The 19,814-nt window shown below is 35.0% G+C and overlaps 1 protein-coding gene across 1 annotated transcript; it reads left to right on the top strand.

Annotated features, from left to right (window-relative positions):
• Positions 1–8,577: 8,577 nt before the first annotated feature.
• LOC140158285 (histamine H2 receptor-like) lies at positions 8,578–12,591 on the top strand. Its single transcript, XM_072181391.1, has 3 exons — positions 8,578–8,862; positions 10,204–10,439; positions 11,475–12,591. The coding sequence occupies exons 1-3, from the start codon at positions 8,731–8,733 to the stop codon at positions 12,568–12,570; spliced, it is 1,464 nt and encodes a 487-aa protein (XP_072037492.1). The 5' UTR covers positions 8,578–8,730; the 3' UTR covers positions 12,571–12,591.
• The last annotated feature ends 7,223 nt before the right edge of the window (positions 12,592–19,814 follow it).

The following is a 19,814-nucleotide window of genomic DNA, read 5'->3' as shown; positions in this document are numbered from 1 at the left end:
CGGGGGTTGAATATCCAAATGATCAAAATCTGATGATGATCTGAGATTTTCTGAGATTTTCCGAGATGACGACGTGAAGATCCCAAATTACAATGTACACTCGATTCTGTGTACTGTGTACTTCAAGATGATATTTTGGCAAAACTATGAAATACATAAATCTGAAACGTGCTAATTTTTTGCTAACTACCTTGGTATTTTTAGACATTTTTAAGCCTACAAGAAAATAATTCCGTATCTGATTTCATGCACCGTGATATAACCATAAGGTGGGTTCGTGATGGGTTTGAGTTATTAGTGTTTGAATAATGTTTTTATTATATGATGTGGATCTACATGTGTTTTTTATAAACATGTGTTTTTTATAAGGAGGGGGAGCAGAGGAGGAGAATAAATAAGAAAAAAGAACAAGAAAAAAAGAAAAAAGGAAAAAGAAAAAAAAAAAAAAAAAAAAAAGAAAAAAAAAAAAAAAGAAATAAGAAAAAACACAAAGAAAAAAGAAATAAGAAAAAAGATAAAACACAAAGAAAAAGAAATAAGAAAAAAGAAGTTAGAAATAAGGAATAAGTTATAAGAAAATATGAATAAGAATAAGAATGAGAATGAGAATGAGAATGAGAATGAGAATGAGAATAAGAAGTAAGAAATAAGAAATAAGAAATAAGAAGAAGTAAGAAGTAAGAAGTAAGAAGTAAGAAGAAGTAAGAAGTAAGAAATAAGAAATAAGAAATAAGAAATAAGAGGTAAGAGGTAAGAGGTAAGAAATAAGAAATAAGAAACAAGAAACAAGAAACAAGAAACAAGAAACAAGAAACAAGAAATAAGAAGTAAGAAGTAAGAAGTAAGAAGTAAGAAATAAGAAATAAGAAATAAGAAGTAAGAAGTAAGAAATAAGAAATAAGAGGTAAGAGGTAAGAAATAAGAAATAAGAAATAAGAAACAAGAAACAAGAAACAAGAAACAAGAAATAAGAAATAAGAAGTAAGAAGTAAGAAATAAGAAATAAGAAATAAGAAATAAGAAGTAAGAAGTAAGAAATAAGAGGTAAGAGGTAAGAAGTAAGAAATAGAAATAAGAAATAAGAAATAAGAAACAAGAAGTAAGAAATAAGAAATAAGAAATATGAGGTAAGAAATAAGAAATAAGAAATTTAGAAGTAAGAAGTAAGAAGTAAGAAGTAAGAAGTAAGAAATAAGAAATAAGAAGTAAGAAGTAAGAAATAAGAAAATATGAATAAGAATAAGAATGAGAATGAGAATAAGAAGTAAGAAGTAAGAAGTAAGAAGTAAGAAGTAAGAAGTAAGAAATAAGAAATAAGAAATAAGAAATAAGAAATAAGAAATAAGAAATAAGAAATAAGAAGTAAGAGGTAAGAAGTAAGAAATAGAAATAAGGAATAAGAATAAGAATACGAATAAGAATAAGAATCGGAATCGGAATCAGAATCAGAATCAGAATCAGAATCGGAATCGGAATCGGAATGAGAATCAGAATCAGAATCGGAATGAGAATCATAAGGAGAATCAGAATCAGAATCGGAAAAAAAGAAAGAGAAAGAGAAAGAGAGTATGAATGAGAATAAGAATGACGAGAATGGTTATTACCCAGGTTACCTTGCGACCCTGATGGCGATTGTGTGAAAAATATTGCACATGGGAGCTAGGAGCAGATTACAAAGACTTTTATACATCATTATAATGAGATGGAAATTACGACGGCAAGTTTATCCCATTTCAGATTGCTGAGAAGTTCTTCGTGGGGATATCTAAATAGGAGCCACAGTATGATTTTACCAGCTGCATTTTGGAGTTTATCAGGCCTGCTGAGGGATGTCCTAGCAGCGTTGCCACAAACAGTATCGCAATAATCAAGTTGCGGAATGATAAGAGAGTTTTATATAAAAGAATGAGAGTTTTCTCAGCTTTCTTAACCTTAAATCTCAGCCTTCTTAACAAACCATTACCAAATGACCAAATGAGCTTTTCAACATTCTCGATTTTCATTCAAGTATTTTGGGTAGTATCTAGAATCATCCCATTGCTTTCTTATCATTGAGCGTGAGGAAGTTGTCGTTTAGCCACTCAGCAACATGGGTGAGTTCATAGTTCAAGATGTCATGATATACTGAAAGTTTACTGCAGCAGAAGAAAAAGAGGAGAAAGAAGAAGAGGAAGAAGAAGAGGAGGAGGAGGAAGAAGAAGAAGATTAAGAAGAAGATGAAAAAGAAGAAGAAGAAGAAAAAGAAGAAGAAAATGAGTTACCCACGTGTATTTAGGCTTATCAACCACGTGCTGAGGTATACTGATAGTTTCAGCTCTAACAAATATAGCAGTGTCATCAGCATATAATATTACCTTGGAGTCAAGATGGGGGTAATAACACTTGATAGGTTATTGATCTACATGGTAAATAGGAGAGGCCCTAGTATTGTTCCCTGTGGGACTCCAAAGTTTACTGCAGCAGAAGAAGAAAAAGAGGAGAAAGAAGAAGAGGAGGAGGAAGAAGAAGAAGAAAAAAAAGAGGAAGAAGAAGAAGAAGAAGAAGAAGGAGAGCGTGGCGCAATGGTTAGGGTACTTGCATTTAGTGCATGAGGTCCCGGGTTCAATACCCGGCGGTGGCGATTTGCTGGGATATTGACTTGGAAAAAAAAGTCTGAAATGAATTAGCAATATCTGTAGATTAAATTCATACTTCTGCTCTCCCCATGGTTCATTTAGAATTGGGCAAATTAATCATGAAAGTACTCCGTCCTTCGGAGGGGACGTTAAGCCGTCGGTCCCGTGTGCAGAGAGTCATACCTGTACATGTATCTCGCAGCCAGTTTCGAAAAGAGTAGGGTGTTAACCCCTGGCTGTTCCCAACCCGTCCCGGTGTTCAAATGGACCCCAATGGAAATAAGCTTCAATAGAGGCTTTCTTGGGTTATACCCGAACAAATCAAATCAAATAAAAAAGATGAAGATGAAAAAGATGATGAAGAAGAAGAAGAAAATGAGTTACCCACGTGTATTTATAGGCTTATCAACTTGCCACGTGCTGATGTACAAATAGATTCGAAAGTGTAAATAAAGAAATTGATCGAGGTGAAATGTCTCGTAAATTATAGTTTGTCTGTTTATATACCTGTCAGATCAGGATTTTGTCATCTATAATTCAATATTATAAGCTTTAGTTTGTATCGGGATACAAGTAAATAATTTGTAATAATCGAATGTTGTGCAATAAAAGGAAAATTGGATCCGTTTCCCTGAATCTTCAGAAAACAATTGTCTCAAGTTCTTACATTTCCGACTTCGCTTTGATCTGTGTGTACACGTCAATTCCAATGTACCGGTTAACGGTCTAGAGCCGTTCTCCGTTTTACGGAAAACGAAGAAATTTCACGGAATTTGAAGTATAGAAAACGGAAAATGGCATTTTGCAACAACAGGTAAAATTTAAGCTTATTCGGATCTAATTTCCAATCAATGTACATTCTACAAAATGAACAAACCGATTAAATATTTCACTGAAATTTACTTCAAATTGATCACTATATATCTTATACGTATAAGGCTAAAAAAAATATGTTTGGTTGCCCTCAACCGAACGACCAAAAAAATTGGAAATCTTGGGTCGGGTTTTGTTGTTGTTTTTTTTCAATCACTTCTTTTAGAAGAATTCTTAAATTTGGACAGAATCAAAGACTTTTATATTTGTTATTCACTCATTTTATTTATTACATGCATATTTGATTGACAACAAGAAGTATTTCCATTTAAATCCAGTCTAAAACACACAATTTTTTACCATAAAATGATCAAGCATTTGTCAATACTAGCTTTTTCAAAATAGAGGAAAAATCGAGAAAGAGTCCATGAAAAAAAAAAAAAGAAGATCGACATACCGCCCCTCCAAATTTTTGTCTCGGAAGGGCAACCAAACAATTTATTTTTGGCTAGTAATGATCATAAATCAGGACCTAAGTTACCTCCCCATCAGTGAACCATGGGAGCTGACAAAACTAATGAATAGGCCTCTATTTAAGTATACCTCCCCAGTGAACATACTCCGTGGGCGCTGATATTGTCATATAACAAAACAAATGAATATATTAATTAGTGGATCGTGATGAAACCGTTACAATAACTGTGCATGAATAAGAGATTGCTTCCTGGCCTCCTAGGAGAGAAATTCCTGAAAGGTTAAATTCGATATAAAATAGTATATTAATACAATATGAAAATATATTAAAGTATACATTGTGATGGCCCTGAGTAATTTAGATTATTTATCTTCGTTTACATGAGAGAACTTTGGGAAACCCCTCTCATGCATCAAGTTGATCAAAACAAATTGAATCGTAATTTTGGATTGTTGCAAAATCCCCTTCTCTCTAGAATATCAAGTGTATTGCACCATTATAGGGAATCCCCGATATTGTAAAGTGAAAATGACATCATGTTGGGCAAAACCCACAGGAAGTGATGTAATGTGAAAGAATAATGTTTATAAATTAATCTTGGGGATTCCCAGATTGCGAATCTAAGTGCATTGCCTGATGCTATAAAAAAAGTATAAATAAAAGTGGAAATGGTTTTTGCTCTTGGCAGAATATGAAGCGAGATTGTAGGCTCTCTATTATGTGTGTTGGTCGTCGTTGTGCCTTTAAAAGAGGTACATTTGAACCAGTTTGCATAGCCAACAATATCTGTCAAAGTGGAGCAGTGCTGAAAGAAGCCTGTTTCCTGGAGAAAGAGAGTGATTGGAGATTCTGCGCAAGGAGTTAAGTGTTTGGAGAACTGCGCAAGGTTTGGAGAAAGCAGAACTATTTTTGTGCGAGGATTTTATACGCAAAGGATATATAAGAAACCTGGTTTATCAAAAACTATGACAATCGAATTCGAAAAACCTGGTTTTCTGCTCTATTGTGCAATATACTTGCCATAGGTGTGTCATTTGACATTTACCGCTACGAACTTTACTGATATCTACGTCATAAGTTATAAAAGAGTCACAAAAACTGAAGGATATCAATTGCACATCCTATTACTCTATTGTATTTAATACATCTTTGCTCTGATTACTACTGATACTACACTTATGCAGATAATGTCACATATTTTAATAAAATTTCATAAATTATCCACAATTATTCTATTTTATACATAGACATTTTAAATTAACCGTAATCTATCGACTTTTAATATAAAAGTGATTTCCCACACCTTTCTTGATGGCTTTAACATGTTTAAACGCACGTCTTTGAAATTGGGTGTGGTGGGTGGGAGAAAATTCTTTGTATGACTTGTCTGCACGAATGGTGGTACGCACGCATAAACAGGATCAAGCCTTGCCAAATGCGATCGCCGATTGGTCCAACGATCGCTGATGGTGCCCATGAAGTATTGTTAATAACAAATATAATATTTTACAGATTTTTGATTGTTAATCAAAAAATGAAATATTAAACAAAAATTGTGTTATGATTTGCGTATCATAAATTTTGTTTATTTTAAAACGATTTTTAAAAGGTGCATATCAATTTGTAAGCGCTCTTTAGCAAATTCATAGTTCATTGAATATACAACTTTATAACAGGCGAAAATAGTAACTTTTTGCACAAGATGTGCAATTAACCATTGCTCATTCGAGTGACTCTAGTATATGGACAATATAAATGTGCTTTTTCATTTAATGACATTAAATTTGAAAAATATTGTAAGGAACACTTGAGGTTTTGACTTTTAAAACCTACATTTTGCTCAAAAAATGTGCTTGGATAGGTAGTTTTCAACCGATTTACCACATTCGCCTTAAAGTGTTATAAGGGGGGAGTGTTAGCTTTCGTTTAGGGGAGTGTTAGCTTTCGTTTGATAAAAAAAAATTCTGATTGGATGAAGGGAACAGAAACAGGATGAGAAAAAACAATCACATAGGCCTATTTTCCAGTTCGAAGCTCACATACAGCTCTTATGACGCTATGTACTCAACCGTGTAGTATTATGAAAGACTGTATAGATACCAGTGGTGCAGATTTCTTTTTGACATGGGGGGGGGGGATGGGGTTGGAAAAATTTCTTGAAGTATAGTGAATTCAGCACCATTTTGCGACAGAATAAGTTAATGGTACAATTGTGCGCGAAGCGCGCAAAAAAATTTGCCATATTGAAGGTATAGCCCACAGTGTGTTTACATGATACGGTATCATATTTATATTGAAAAAAAAATACATTAATGTGTACTTTTCTTCATCTTAATTCAATCTGATTCAGTTTTAAATCATTCCTCATTAACCATGATTGAATCTATTTTTATAGCTTGAACTGCTTATTTTAAGAATAGGGTCATACGAATCTATTTTAACACATGATGAGTTATCAATTATCATGTTTTAATAAACTATTTCGATCATAATTATTCAATTTAGCATTTGTTTTTTGTTAAAAATAAGTTGATCCTAATGATACGGGATCTAAATAGATATTATTTCTCGAGGTTCGTGTGGTCTACGAACACGTGTAAAGGGAAAGATGTGTACATTAAGGTTCGCAATACAAGCTAGGGTTATATACATTGTAGTGTGAGCTTTCCAGGCCCGGGAGTGCCTCGTATACAGAACGATATTGAGGATTGAGAGCCAGAAAGCCTTAACTCACAAAGGATTCCTTTGTGAGTTACAGCTTTCTGGTTCTCAACCCTCGATATTTTTTATGTTGTGGGTCTAGATGTTTTTGTTTTTTTTCGGTTTTTTTTAAATTTGTTTCTTTGCTTTGTTTTTTTGCTGTTGATGTTGTCTCTGGGTTTTTTTTGGGTGGGTGGGTGTGTGCTTCATGGATTCGTATGTTCTAAATAAGTTTTAATATACACATAAACTGATTCTCTTAACAGACGAAAAGTGAAGCACAAGAGAGAGAGAAGGGAGAGAGAGAGAGAGAGAGAGAGAGTATAATTATGAAGAAGAAGAAGATGATGAACAAGAAGAAGAAGAAGAAGAAGAAGGAGATGAACAAGAAGAAGCAGAAGAAGGCGGAGGAGGAGGGGGAAGAAGGAAGAAGAGAAGGAGAAGAGGAGGAAGAAGATGCAAGAAAAGGAGAAGGGGAAAGAAGAGGAAAAGAAGATGAAGAAGGAGGAGAAGAAGAAAGAAGAAGAAGAATAAGACGAAGAAGGAGGAAGAAAAAAGAGGAAGAAGAATAAGACGAAGAAGGAGGAAGAAAAGGAGAAGAAGAGGAGGAAAAGAAGAAGAAGAAAACAAGATGAAGAAGAAGAAAGAGAAGAAGAATAAGAAGAGGAAAGATAGAGAAAGAGGAAGGAGCCGAAGAAGAGGAGGAGGATAGGAAGGAGAAGAAGAGGATGGAGGAGGAGGAGAAGAAGAAGAAAAGAAGGAGTTACCCACGTGTACTATCAACCACGTGCAAATGTATAAGTAGATTAGAAATAATATAAATAAATGAAACAAATTGCTCGAGGTGAAATGTCTCGTAAAATGGGATTGATGGTTCATCTTGATAAATGTCGTATGTTTTCCTCTCATCTATAAGATGGTCGCGTAAATGCAAAGTAATAACAAAGCATTTACGACTTTATTGGATGGAATTAGTCTATTAAATCACACCATCGCTATCCGATACATGCATCGTATATGTCAACCTCCGCGATGTGTTGCAAACTCTGTTCATCTCTGCATCAACCAATCACACGATCGCTACACTTGTGAATAATTCATATGCGCCTTAGGGAATGAGCGAAAAAAAAAAAGTCAGATGAATCCTACGATTTATCTCAAAATTATCATCACTATCAAAGAAGCTAGTGGTTAGATCAGTTGTGTTTTCTGCTTTGTGCTGTTTTTAACCTCTCTCATCACAGGATTTATCTGTAGACAAATAAGGCGGTGAAATTGCTGATGTTATATCTTTTATCTTTCGCGAACTGATAGACATAAAAAAGTGAGTATCTTTTTGATTTGTATCAATATTGGGAATTGTTTTAATAGTAAGCCTGATGGATTTTTACAAATGAATTTTGTACAACTTATCAATGCAAAAGATTTTATTTAAAGAACAGATTTGCCGAAATCAAAAATTGTGATTTGATAAAGTGTTGTACTAAACGACTGCTCAGTTATAATACTAGTATAATCTGTGCACCAACTTAACGCTACGAGTAGCACTTTCGCACTTAGATATTATTTTGGTTTTGGTTCAATGATTATAGTTACCGTAATATAATGCCTACTTCAATATTATTTTCACCTACCTATACCTACCGATAATATTCACACCGTTGTTTGTAATGATGCCATTGGCAAAATGTAAAGAAATATGATGGCTTACCACACATAGATCAAGTGACATTTACACAAAAACAACCATCTTTCATCTAGGATCTGTGTTTAAATTTAAATCGATTAAGACATTTCCTGTGTCAAACACACCCAGAGCAAATTCAGCTGTCTTTTGCCGCTGCTATGCAACTCAAGACGCGTCGCAGCTCACGTCAGACCGATATCACTGGTGGTCTCTAAAACAACAATTTCAACGAAAATTTCTTTTGAAATCAAATTAGCCTATTGTTTTATAATGTCGGTTAGATTATAAAAAGGTGTAAAATTATTGGAATTGATGTCGAATTGATTAGCTTAGCAGCCAGCATCGTACTTATATGTGATTATTTTTACCATTTTGGATTTTACAGCAATCTTTCAAGATGGAGCTCATCATCAGGCGACAGAAGAGATAGTGCTTATACGATGAATGACTCGGTTGCTGTGGGTGAAAGTGGCGATCCATATACAGGAGTCAACCCGTCGCAAGGATACTACATATTTCAAGCAATTTTCTTATTTGTGGTTATGGTTATAACAATCCTAGGAAATGTAGCGGTAAGTTTTATTCTTTTAAATCAGTAAATTTTTAATCAAAAATATTGACCATGGATGAAAGGTGACGATTAATAGTGCCAAACATCCGAGTGGTATGAGCTGAAGGCATTTTTGTAATTAATTAGTCTGATGATGAAGTATTGAAGTAATTAGTCTGATGAAGAAATATTGAAGCCAACGGGGATGGTTACTATAATTAGCCCGGATAATTAGCCATAATTATATTGCACTTGTTTTGGTTAACCATGCAAGCAACATATTGTTGGTGACCCTATTGTCTACATTTTCTGTGCATGTGTTCATCAACACCTTTAATTCCGCTGAAAAGATTCATCAGGTTTGTTTTGTAAATATTCCAAGTTGGATCTGATATCAGATGACCGTGGTCATCAACACCTTTAATTCTATCGAATAGATTCATCAGGTTGTTCAGTAAATAAACATTTTGGACTTTCTATTTGACAAAAACAAGTGAAAGTTTACTGACTACAATATTTCGTCCTATCACACATTGGAGGACTTCATCAGGTATGACTGATATCAGATGACCATATCAGTCATACCTGATGAAGTCCTCCAATGTGTGATAGGACGAAATATTGCAGTGAGTAAAAAATCACATGGTTTTGTCAAACAAAAATCCAAAATGTTTACCTTGAATTCTGATAGAGATATCAAAGTGAGTCTGCAGCATGCTACATCGACTGCAGTGTTCCAAGTACAGAACCTCATTAAATTAAAAAGGCTCTTACGATGTCCTGTATGTATAACCTTAGTAGTGTTACAAAGAACTAAATAAGTTTCTATAATTTAATTAAGGCATATATGATCAATGATTAAGGCCAATTTTGACATGAAAAAGGTTATGTAACGGCCATAAAAGAACCATGTTGTGATTCTTGCAATTGCCTAGAATCCTTCTCTCTTGAGCTGTCCTGTATTTTAGGGGCTGCCATTTTCTTCAGAAGGGGGGGGGTCCAAAATATACTAGGGGGTCATAAAAATGTTGATGACCAAAATGTAGGGAGTCACAAGATGACCATAGATAGTGTGTTTATTTTATTCAAAAAGACTGATTTAAATACAATTTTATTTAGCCTGTTTAAGGGGTAAGGTGTATCAGTGCATATGGTGGTGGTGGTGGTGGTGGGGGGGTAATTAAATTTTGTTGCCGAAATAGAGGGGTCGCAATTTTATCGACGCTGACTTTTTGTAAATTTGTGATCCCCTTCCGAAGAAAATGCCAGCCCCCTTAGAACATCCAAAAAACATCCAATAGTACATTTTTCTTTTCTGTGTCATAAAATTAACAAGTGCCAATCTTCTATTTTATTTTAACAGGTATGTTACGTCGTCCATCGAACTCGAAGCATCACAACAGTTACTGGAATGTGTATAACATCTCTAGCAATAGCCGATATGTTGCGAGGAGGCTTGATTCTCCCATTTGTTATAATATCATCTGCTGCTGTTGGATCTTGGCAACTAAGTGATGTTGCTTGCTCTCTACTTGGTATGGGCTACACTTTATTTGGTAGTGCTAGCGTGATGACATTGGCTGCCGTTTCTATTGATAGGTAAGATTTTCAATAAAAATCTGCTCTGTCTGAAGTGCTTTTTCTATAATATGCAAAGTCAAAAAGCGTAAAGCTAGAAAAAACACTTTCTTTTCCTGCACAATGGAAGTGTTTCTTTTTGACGAGAATCACGAGTCTAAATTTTCAATAAGTTAACGCCAAATTAGAGAATAACTTCCCACGCTTCACGCATTGCAAACTAAAGACACATATAAAAGCTTCTAGTAGCCTTGGATTAAAAAAAAATAAATTAATTGTATGTTTGCAACTGTATGACTTCCTATTTGACTGCAAACCACATTGGATTGTAGTCATTCCTTTTGGTAATTACAAAAGGCGTTTATTTACAGTTTCAGTCCAAACTTAATTATCCCGAAATTATCATGCTATAACAGTCTTCCTCAATGAAGCCACAAAAACTGGAAAACGCACTTTTTATATAGTATCAATGTTATATTTGTTTCATAGTTTAAATCTCGTTAGATTTCCTTTCATGCTACAGTCTTCCCCAATGAAGCCACAAAAACTGGAAAACGCACTTCAGTATCAATGTTGTATTCGTTTCATAGTTTAAATCTTGTTAGATTTCCTTTTGATTTCAAAATGTGAAAGATAACATTTTATCACACATATCTCAAAAATATCACCACTACATCAGGCAGCGCACACATTCTTCAACAATGGAACCCCAGAAAATGGAAAACTTACTTTGCCATGCGCTTTGCGTGTATAACAACATTTACATTGTAAACATGGTAAACAGACACATGGCCGGGTATACTAAAAAAGATATACGGCCAATTTATTGATTCATATTTTCAAAATATTTATCATTTTGTATTTATCCTTAACATTTCCTTAATTGTTAATTGTGTGTATAACAACATTTACATTGTAAACACGGTATAAACAGGCACATGGCTGGGTACTAAAAAGAGATATAAGGCCAATTTATTGATTCATATTTTCAATATATCTATCATTTTGAATTCTGTATCCTTAATATTTCCTTGTTTATTATTATCATCATTACAGATATTATGCTATTCTGAAACCTCTACAGTATACAACTATCGTAACCACGTCACGTGCCGCCGTCTTCCTATGCCTTATTTGGATACTCTCTCTCCTCATGGCGCTTCTACCAATCATCGGATGGTCAGAATACATATTTCTACCGTGGAACACTGTCTGTATATCCAATTGGCTGACTTACAAATCGTACGGATATTTTTACTTGACTGTATCTTTTTTCATTCCATTTTCTATCCTCGTGTTCTGTTACTACAAGATTTATGTAGTCGCGAGGCATCAATCAAGAAGAGTAGCGTCTTTAGAAATGTCATCAACTCAAGCTTTTCGTCCAAATGTAGGAGGAGGAGGGCAGAAGCCAAGGAACAAACAACGACTTGTTATGAAGAAAGAAAAGAAAGCGGCCATGACACTTTTTGCCGTAATGGGCGTTTTTATTCTCTGTGTGACTCCATACTGTATTGTCCACTTAGCATATGCTTATCACAAAACTCAAAATCTCCTTATTGCCGTTGGAGTAACATCAATGCTTTCGTTCGTGAACTCTGCAGCGAACCCGCTCATTTATGGAATTTTAAATCGTAAATTTCGACGCGTGTTTGTTGAAGTGATGAAATGCAATCATTGTCCATGGAAGCGTGGATTTCTACAAACTGCTAGCTCAACTGCAATCGCTTCTGACGCGTATACGGGAGTAAATTTAAGTACTAATAAAAGACAACCAATTATACCAAGAGACAGCGGTTATATTACATCTGCAACAAGTAGTAAGACACCAGATGTCTTCTCAATATCTGTCTTTGCCGCGACAGCGAGTACAATGGCTACCATTGGGACGAACTTTAAAGACATAGCGCGATTAACCGCTAATATAACACATTTGCCCGTCATTGAGGACCTTCCGTCGTCAGAAAATAACACCTCGTATTACCAAAGTACTGAGAAGAAACAAAGAACATTACCAATTTCGCGTCCAACGAAAGTATTTTTTAACATGAATGAGGCTGATGGTATAGTTGCCAAATGTACCGAACATAAGAGTGACATTTCGGAGTCAGGCGGCAAAGAAATTGTAAAATCACAAACGACCATTTGCTGATATTTATTGAACTCTTTTAATGTGTGTTAAATTTCGTTGTTTCTTTGAAATTAAGATGCTTTATTATGTTTATTTTAAGTCTGTAAGACATTAAACACTTTATATTTTAAATTATTATGAATGATTTTGTTTAAAAAAACAAGTTATACAATATTCATATAAATATGATATATACAGTAAACCCAAATCTTTACCGATCTCAATCAAATATAGATAACACTCCTCGTCCTCAATCTCCTGTATGGCAGAGCCTTTTACTGTACATACAATATTAGCCGATTTATAGCAGAGATACAGGCTACTCCATGTCTATTGCGCAAGACCAGTCTGCGATTGCGTAAGGACAAACAGTGAGTCAGTAATAAAGCAAGTTAGGAACATAGGCTATAGAGTTGGCCGTAGACAGTCCAGCAAAAAATGTAAAGCAATCTTATATTCAAAGACGCTATTACATAGGCTTCGAAACCGGGGGGGTATAGCGGGGCTCACCTCCTTCTTCCAATAATTTGGGTGCGAAGGTTCAAACTCCCTTCAGCCTCCGGGTGAACTAAAACAAACCTGTGACCAAATACCAGAAAATGGCCGTGTTTGACATTTTATGTCAAATCTTTGACACCAAGGGCAACCCCCTCGGACACACCCAGGACAGGTCATCAACAAAATTTAGTTTCGTCACACTTATGAGTTGTCAGGAAGATTCACTCTCTTCCAGCTCCTGACACTTTGGTTGGTGAAATACGGAAAGTTGATCAGGGATGACAATATTTTCAGGCTATTGCCTGAATTCAGGCTTTTTTGTAGTCCATTTACCCAAATTCTTTTATTTTCAGCCCGTTTCAGGGCCATTCTGCTCATTTTCTCGCTGTTTTCAGGCTTTTTGTCAAAAGTGGACTTTCATCCCTGGTTGATAATTATACATAATAGACTTTGATCAAATACTTCTGTCCATAATGTTTCATATACTGATGCTTTAGGTTTCTATTATAACGGGTTATTAGTGATTTCAGCTTCCTTGATCTCGGTCATTATTGCCTTCACGGGTTTGCCGTCTGTCGAAAGCACTTATTTTTATAATCATTCTTTTTTTAATAACCAGCCATTACATTAATTTTGTTATTTCCATATTTTTTGTACGATGTCATTATTTTGTTTTCTAAACTAAAGGTGAATTTACACTTAGCCGCTAAGCGACGAGCGACCAGTTTTTGGCCAATGAGGTAGCGGTAGCGCACTTCTGACGCAAAACAAAGCGCTTCTCATGCACTCAGTGACAAACTGTAAATTTAGCTTTTTAAAGTATGAAGAAACTCTACATCAGACTGTCGAAAGCATTTATTTTTACAATTATTCTTTTATGTCTTATGACTAGCCATTTCATTCATTTTTTATTTATATATTATTTGTTTGTTAATTTTTTCGTATTATGTTATTTTTCTAAAGTAAATTATGAAGAAACCATCTTTCTTATTCATTTATTTATTTATTTATTTTCTTAAATTTCTTCGTATTATTTTATTTTTCTAAAGTTAATTATGAAGACAATCTGGAGAGATCATACATCAGAGTATGTACAGTAGTATACAAAATTGTACACTTTAATATTCAGACTTTGAAAGCCTTTAAATCTGAAGGTTCTTTATTTGATATGTAATTTTGTAACAAAATAAAAACAAATATTTTTGTAAACTGTTCACAAATAAATTGATGAAAGAAATTGAAATGTTCTCGTAATCTTTGACTCATACTTGAGCTTGTCTTTGGAATGCACCCTGGTATACCATGTGCGTGAGTAGATCTTGTACTTGTGGGGTGGGTGGGGGTGTGTGTGGGAAGTTATGTGAGGGGTGGGTGGGGTGGGGGTGGGGTGTGGGTGGGAGGAGTGAGTGAGTGTAATTGGATGAGAGACACATGCATTTTCCAAATATTTATTGGTGTAGATTCAAAGCAATTCTTTTTACAAGGCTATCCAATATCAGGAAAGTCGACGTTAGTCTCACATTTGTATTGAGATGCTGTTGTTTCACCGCAAAATCAAGACTGCACCCTGCAAGTAGGGGGGTGGTGCGTGGGTGGAGCGTTTGTTGAGTGTGAACGTGGTGACTCGTGAAGATACACACAAATGGTGTGTTAATGATCAGTGGCGTAGATTTCTTTTTGTCGGGGGGTAGGGTTGGAAATAAATTCTTGAAGTATAGTGAATCCAGCACCTTTTGGAGACAGAGTAAGTTTGTGGTACAAATGCGCGCGAAATTGTTTTTGCCATATTGAAGCTAAACTGATGAAATATGGTGCAAACAAAAGTTGAATAAATTCGCGCGAAGAGGCAGAGAGACCGAGAAAGACAGAGATAAAGATGCCAAGGACAAATTTTTACGTTTCAGGGGGAAAATCCGTTCGTGCTTAGTAAGGATCAGCTTAGATAATGGTGGCCTCAGGAAACGCACAATATACGTCATGTTGATGTAAGATACACATCGGGATAAACACGGTCTATGGTTTATTTAAGAAGAGCTTTCTGCAGATAGACACACGATTTTGCCGTCACGTTCGCGATTGTATCAATAGATATAAAATAACCACTGGGGATTGTATTACTTCCTCTGTGTACAATTACACTATTGGAATAACGGTTCCAAAAGAATTCCAAAGTGTCTTCCTGAGAATCCTAAAAGATTGGATCCTCAAAAAGGTTCCTGAAAATTCAAGAACCCTGTATGCTCTTCCTCAGAGTGACCCAAAGATCCTTGATTCTGGTTATTTTCAAATTATCGCCTAACTAATCAGATTAAACGGTCGAAATGTATTTCGTGAATGGTCAATTTATTACATAAAACAATTGAATGTTTTTCACAATTAACAAGTAAATTAATTGATATTAAATATTGTTACGAGTCGCATTCGCAACCCAAGGCCAAAACACCTTTTAACCAAATTCACTTCAGAACGCACAACAAAACACATTGTTTGTATACAAGTTAACAAAATTTGAATCTTTAATGAAAAGTATATAATTGGACAATGTTCTTGCGTATAAACATGAATGCATTAATTACAACGATTTACAATGCTTACTTATCTGACAGTCTTCTTCTTGCTGATTATAGAGTTCCAGATAGCTCTTTGAAATATTTTCCAAGCTTATGTCTCATGAAGACCACTGACTTGGAGACAGCTGGCCTTATATAAATGTATATCCTTTGCGTTCAAAATCCTTGCACAGATGATAATTTCCAAAACGGTGCTGCTTTCACCCTTCACCCACTTTCTTAAAAGGAATCAGGCATTCATCCACTGTGTTTCCACATTGCCAGATGTGTTGTTTCATAAACCAGCAAGTCAGCAGAAGAATATCGTCGTTGTGCAGGAAAATCCTCCTATGTGTCATTGGCCCCTGGACATGTTGAAAGCAAAACCCTTTTTGTAACTGGTTGGCAGTTTTGTTTTAAACCTGTTCAGGGGCCACAAACACATAGGAGGTTTTTCCTGCCCAGTGATTATATTCCCTTTTTGTGAAAGATGCGCACTTTGGCGTACTCCAAAATCTTCGTTTCAACTGGATCCTTCCGTAGCACCTTCACTACACAAAACGAATATCTGGCTCGCAAGTACCTTTCCTTAAAGGAAGGTACATAGTGTTATGAGTCAGAAAGACTCGAGGCCAAAATCACCTTTTAGGCGACGAAAAACCCCTGTTTTACGGGCGGACAGACTTTCAAGTAGGGTCACTCGGTCGGGTTTTTTTTTCTTCGTTTTTTTGTTGTGTTTTGTTTTTTCTGGAGGCCGAAATTCCCCTAATATATCACCAAAATCTGAAGAAAAAAAATCTTTCACTATTCACACGTTGCTCTTCAGGAATATAAAGCTCTTTACTTTGCGCTGCATTTGACAGACTTTACAAGCTTATTGAATCAGCATGACGACAAGACCAAAACAAATCCCTCTTTTTGGGATGACTTCACAATATCAGTGGTTGAATATAACAATAGCATCATCCCTACAACTCACTTATCACAAGGGGTTAACTTCGTGAACACACTGCTGCCCAATACATTCATAGATCACAGCACACTTCATGTTTATGAAACTCTGCCACGAAAACATGTTTTAATTTGTTTATATGGTAACAAAAACCCTAATTCTATTAATAGCTCATTCTGCCACATTCACCTTTTTATAGCCACAGGGATTTTCCATATTATTATGCAATACAATGAACATTCTGGAAAGATCTGGGGATTTCCAAACATGAACATTCTGGAAAATTCTAGGGTTTTCCAAAATTTATAAATAGACATGATTGAATTTTATATTATGATCGATGGGGATTCCCCAAACATGTAATTGCACACACAAACTCTTGCATAATTACTTGATAAGAGGGTTTCCCATCTCTCATAAAATAGCTTTGAATGTATGAAAATTAAAATTAATTAGACTGTTAAAGCTACATTTAGATATCAAACAAATGTTTACCTGATTGCCCAGCTTCATGATTTGATCATATTCATAACAGTTCCTTTGCTGCTTCATGGAATAGTTCCAAGTAATTCTTTGAACATGTCAAAGTGTCCATTGCACCTGTCATAGCCTAGTATACGTACGTATGTTGAGGACGGTTTACGCATTTGACCCCTTGCTTGTGCTCAATGAGGTCTTTACCTGGGGTCTTTATGATCCCGGGATCTAAGAAATTACCTGACATGCCATTCGTAATTGCCTTTCTTTTCCGAATTTGACCCCTTGCTTGCGCTCAATGAGGTCTTTATGATCCCGGGATCCAAGAAATTACAATCAAGTTAATACACACCGCTCCATTATATATTTTCCACGAATGGAGCGATGATTACATTAACATGCCATTATCTTCCGAATTTGACCCCTTGCTTGTGGTCAATGAGGTCTTTATGATCCCGGGATCTAAGAAATTACTAATTTTATAAAAGTTAATACGCACTGCTCCATTATTTTCCACGAATGGAGCGATGATAACATTAACAGGCCATTCGTAAATGCCTTTCTCTTCCGAGTTTGACCCCCTTGCTTGCGCTCAATGAGGTGCTTATCCCGGGCACACCGACATCGCCCGGTTAATAATTACATTATACAGCCAGAGACACTGAAATGAATACCCGGGATCGATACACGTAAATGTGCTATGCACGATTGATATTCAGACGATAAATCTTTGGATACCGGGATAGAAAATGATGAATATCTCCGTAAATGATTTCGTATAAAGAAACCAGATCTGGTTCCTTGCACTTGAACATATATGTTCAACGGATATGATAGTCGTTAGCTTGCGTCTTGAGAAAGAAGCGTGCGTCTTGAACTCATAAACTGACAAAAATATTCTGATTTTCTGATGAGCACTCACTCACATGGCGTATACAAGCTCACTTACACACTAGAGAAGTAAATTACCGAGGTATTGACAGTAGCCTTAGTCGGGATGTCCCTCGGCTCATTATGTGTCTTAAAGGTCGGAACAAAATGGCCATGCGTGGCTGTGGATTCAACCTACCATGGCGATTTCTGTCATGATAACGTTTTAAAACGTTTTGCATGAAAACACACTACAACAATATTTTTAAATGTTTTCAAAAAATGTTATTGTAAACTATTTTTGCAAACATTTTTGTCAAATATTGTGTCAATACTTAAATAACATTTTGTTAAAATATTTGAACACAGAAATGTTCTTAAAATGGTTTTTTCTAAACCTTTTAATAACATTTAAATGTCGGGTTATATAAAGGTCATGAAAACGTTTTTAAAACGTTATTGAAAATATTTTGGGTAAACATTTTTCGAAAAATATTTTTTCAACCCCAAAATAACATTCTGTTTAGAATGTTTTTATCAAGTTTTCAAGAATGTTTTTGGAATGTTATTAAAACGTTTTTATACCCTTTATATAACCCGACATTTAAACGTTTTCTGTAAAACATTTTTATTTGCTGAACAGTAGATTATCAAAAAATGTTTTTAAGGTTATGAAAACGTTTTATACTCTTAATATACCCTTTATATAACCCGACATTTAAACGTTTTCTGACAACCTTTTATAACCTTTTCCGAATGATGTCGAAAACGTTTTGTTTGCTGGGTAGGTAAAAAAGGAGTTTTCAAGACTGTGATCCGGGACCACTTCACTTAATTTGTTCCAAACAATTTTTTTGCACAGGACAGGACATAATGTTGAGTTGAATGTAACCAATTCAGCTGAATCCAGGTGCAGAATTAAAAGGTACTTCCAATCAAAAAAAACCAAAACAAACAAAAAAAACCCATTATAAAGCAGCTTCATGCAATGCCTTTTACAAAAAAACAAAAAAAACAAAAAAAACAAAAAAAAAACGCTGGAAGCGATGCAGATATAATTGGCGCGGTTAGACTATTAAATCGGGGTTCTTTCATATTTATAACGTAAACAATTCTTTGAAATGTTATACCTGGGATGAACTTTGTACTTTCAATAAATGAAAATTGTAAATCAAATTAATTGGACTGTTAGCATCATCCTTTCCATCATTAAAAGGAAGATTTTGTTATCAACAGGAAGCTCCTATTCATTTTCTCATTGATCCTGGGCTGAAAGATATTTTCTAACCTTTCGTTTGACTATTTTATTCCAAGAGTATATCAAATTTGTATTTCAATAGCATGCTTTTAAAAACTGCTGATGCACTAACCAATACCAATGCGTTCTGCAGATTTATACCCAAAATAACTCCTTTGTACCCAAAATAACATCGTTTTTAATGGACAATAAGTAGCCTGTCAGAACTTTAATTTGACAGATATCTATACAACGTATTTGTATACATCTACAACTTGCTTATGATCAGGCACCGCAAAAGAATACCAGACTGCACTTTCCTAAAAAAAAACCCTTAAAAAGCACGGGAAATTGGGCAAACAGTACCAAAAACAGGCTGATATTAAATAAAGTTGCAGAAATTTTGACTTAAAAAAACTGAATTCACTTTTAAAACTGAAAATTCTCATGCCTGGAATCATTTCAATGAAAAAAAAGGAAAATTCTGAAGAAAAAAAAAAAGCGGGTAAAATATGACTAATATGCTCAAAACAGGCTAAAAAGAAATCAAAACGCGGAAATTTGGGCCAAAAAAAAGGAATTCCTTTTAAAAAGGAAAATTCTCATGCCTGTTATATCATAAAAAGACCTGTGACATAATACATTGAACAAATAAATAATACACGAGTCGACCTGTTTCCCA

This window comes from Amphiura filiformis, chromosome 8, assembly GCF_039555335.1.
Source record: "Amphiura filiformis chromosome 8, Afil_fr2py, whole genome shotgun sequence".
NCBI classification, from domain to species: Eukaryota; Metazoa; Echinodermata; class Ophiuroidea; order Amphilepidida; family Amphiuridae; genus Amphiura; species Amphiura filiformis.
This window is presented reverse-complemented; position numbering and strand designations above follow the sequence as displayed.

Coding starts and splice junctions, on each gene's coding strand:
- LOC140158285 (XM_072181391.1), top strand. CDS start 8,731: ATGAATGACTCGGTTGCTGTGGGTGAAAGTGGCGATCCATATACAGGA. Junction 8,863..10,203: donor CAATCCTAGGAAATGTAGCG/GTAAGTTTTATT, acceptor TTATTTTAACAG/GTATGTTACGTCGTCCATCG. Junction 10,440..11,474: donor GCTGCCGTTTCTATTGATAG/GTAAGATTTTCA, acceptor TCATCATTACAG/ATATTATGCTATTCTGAAAC.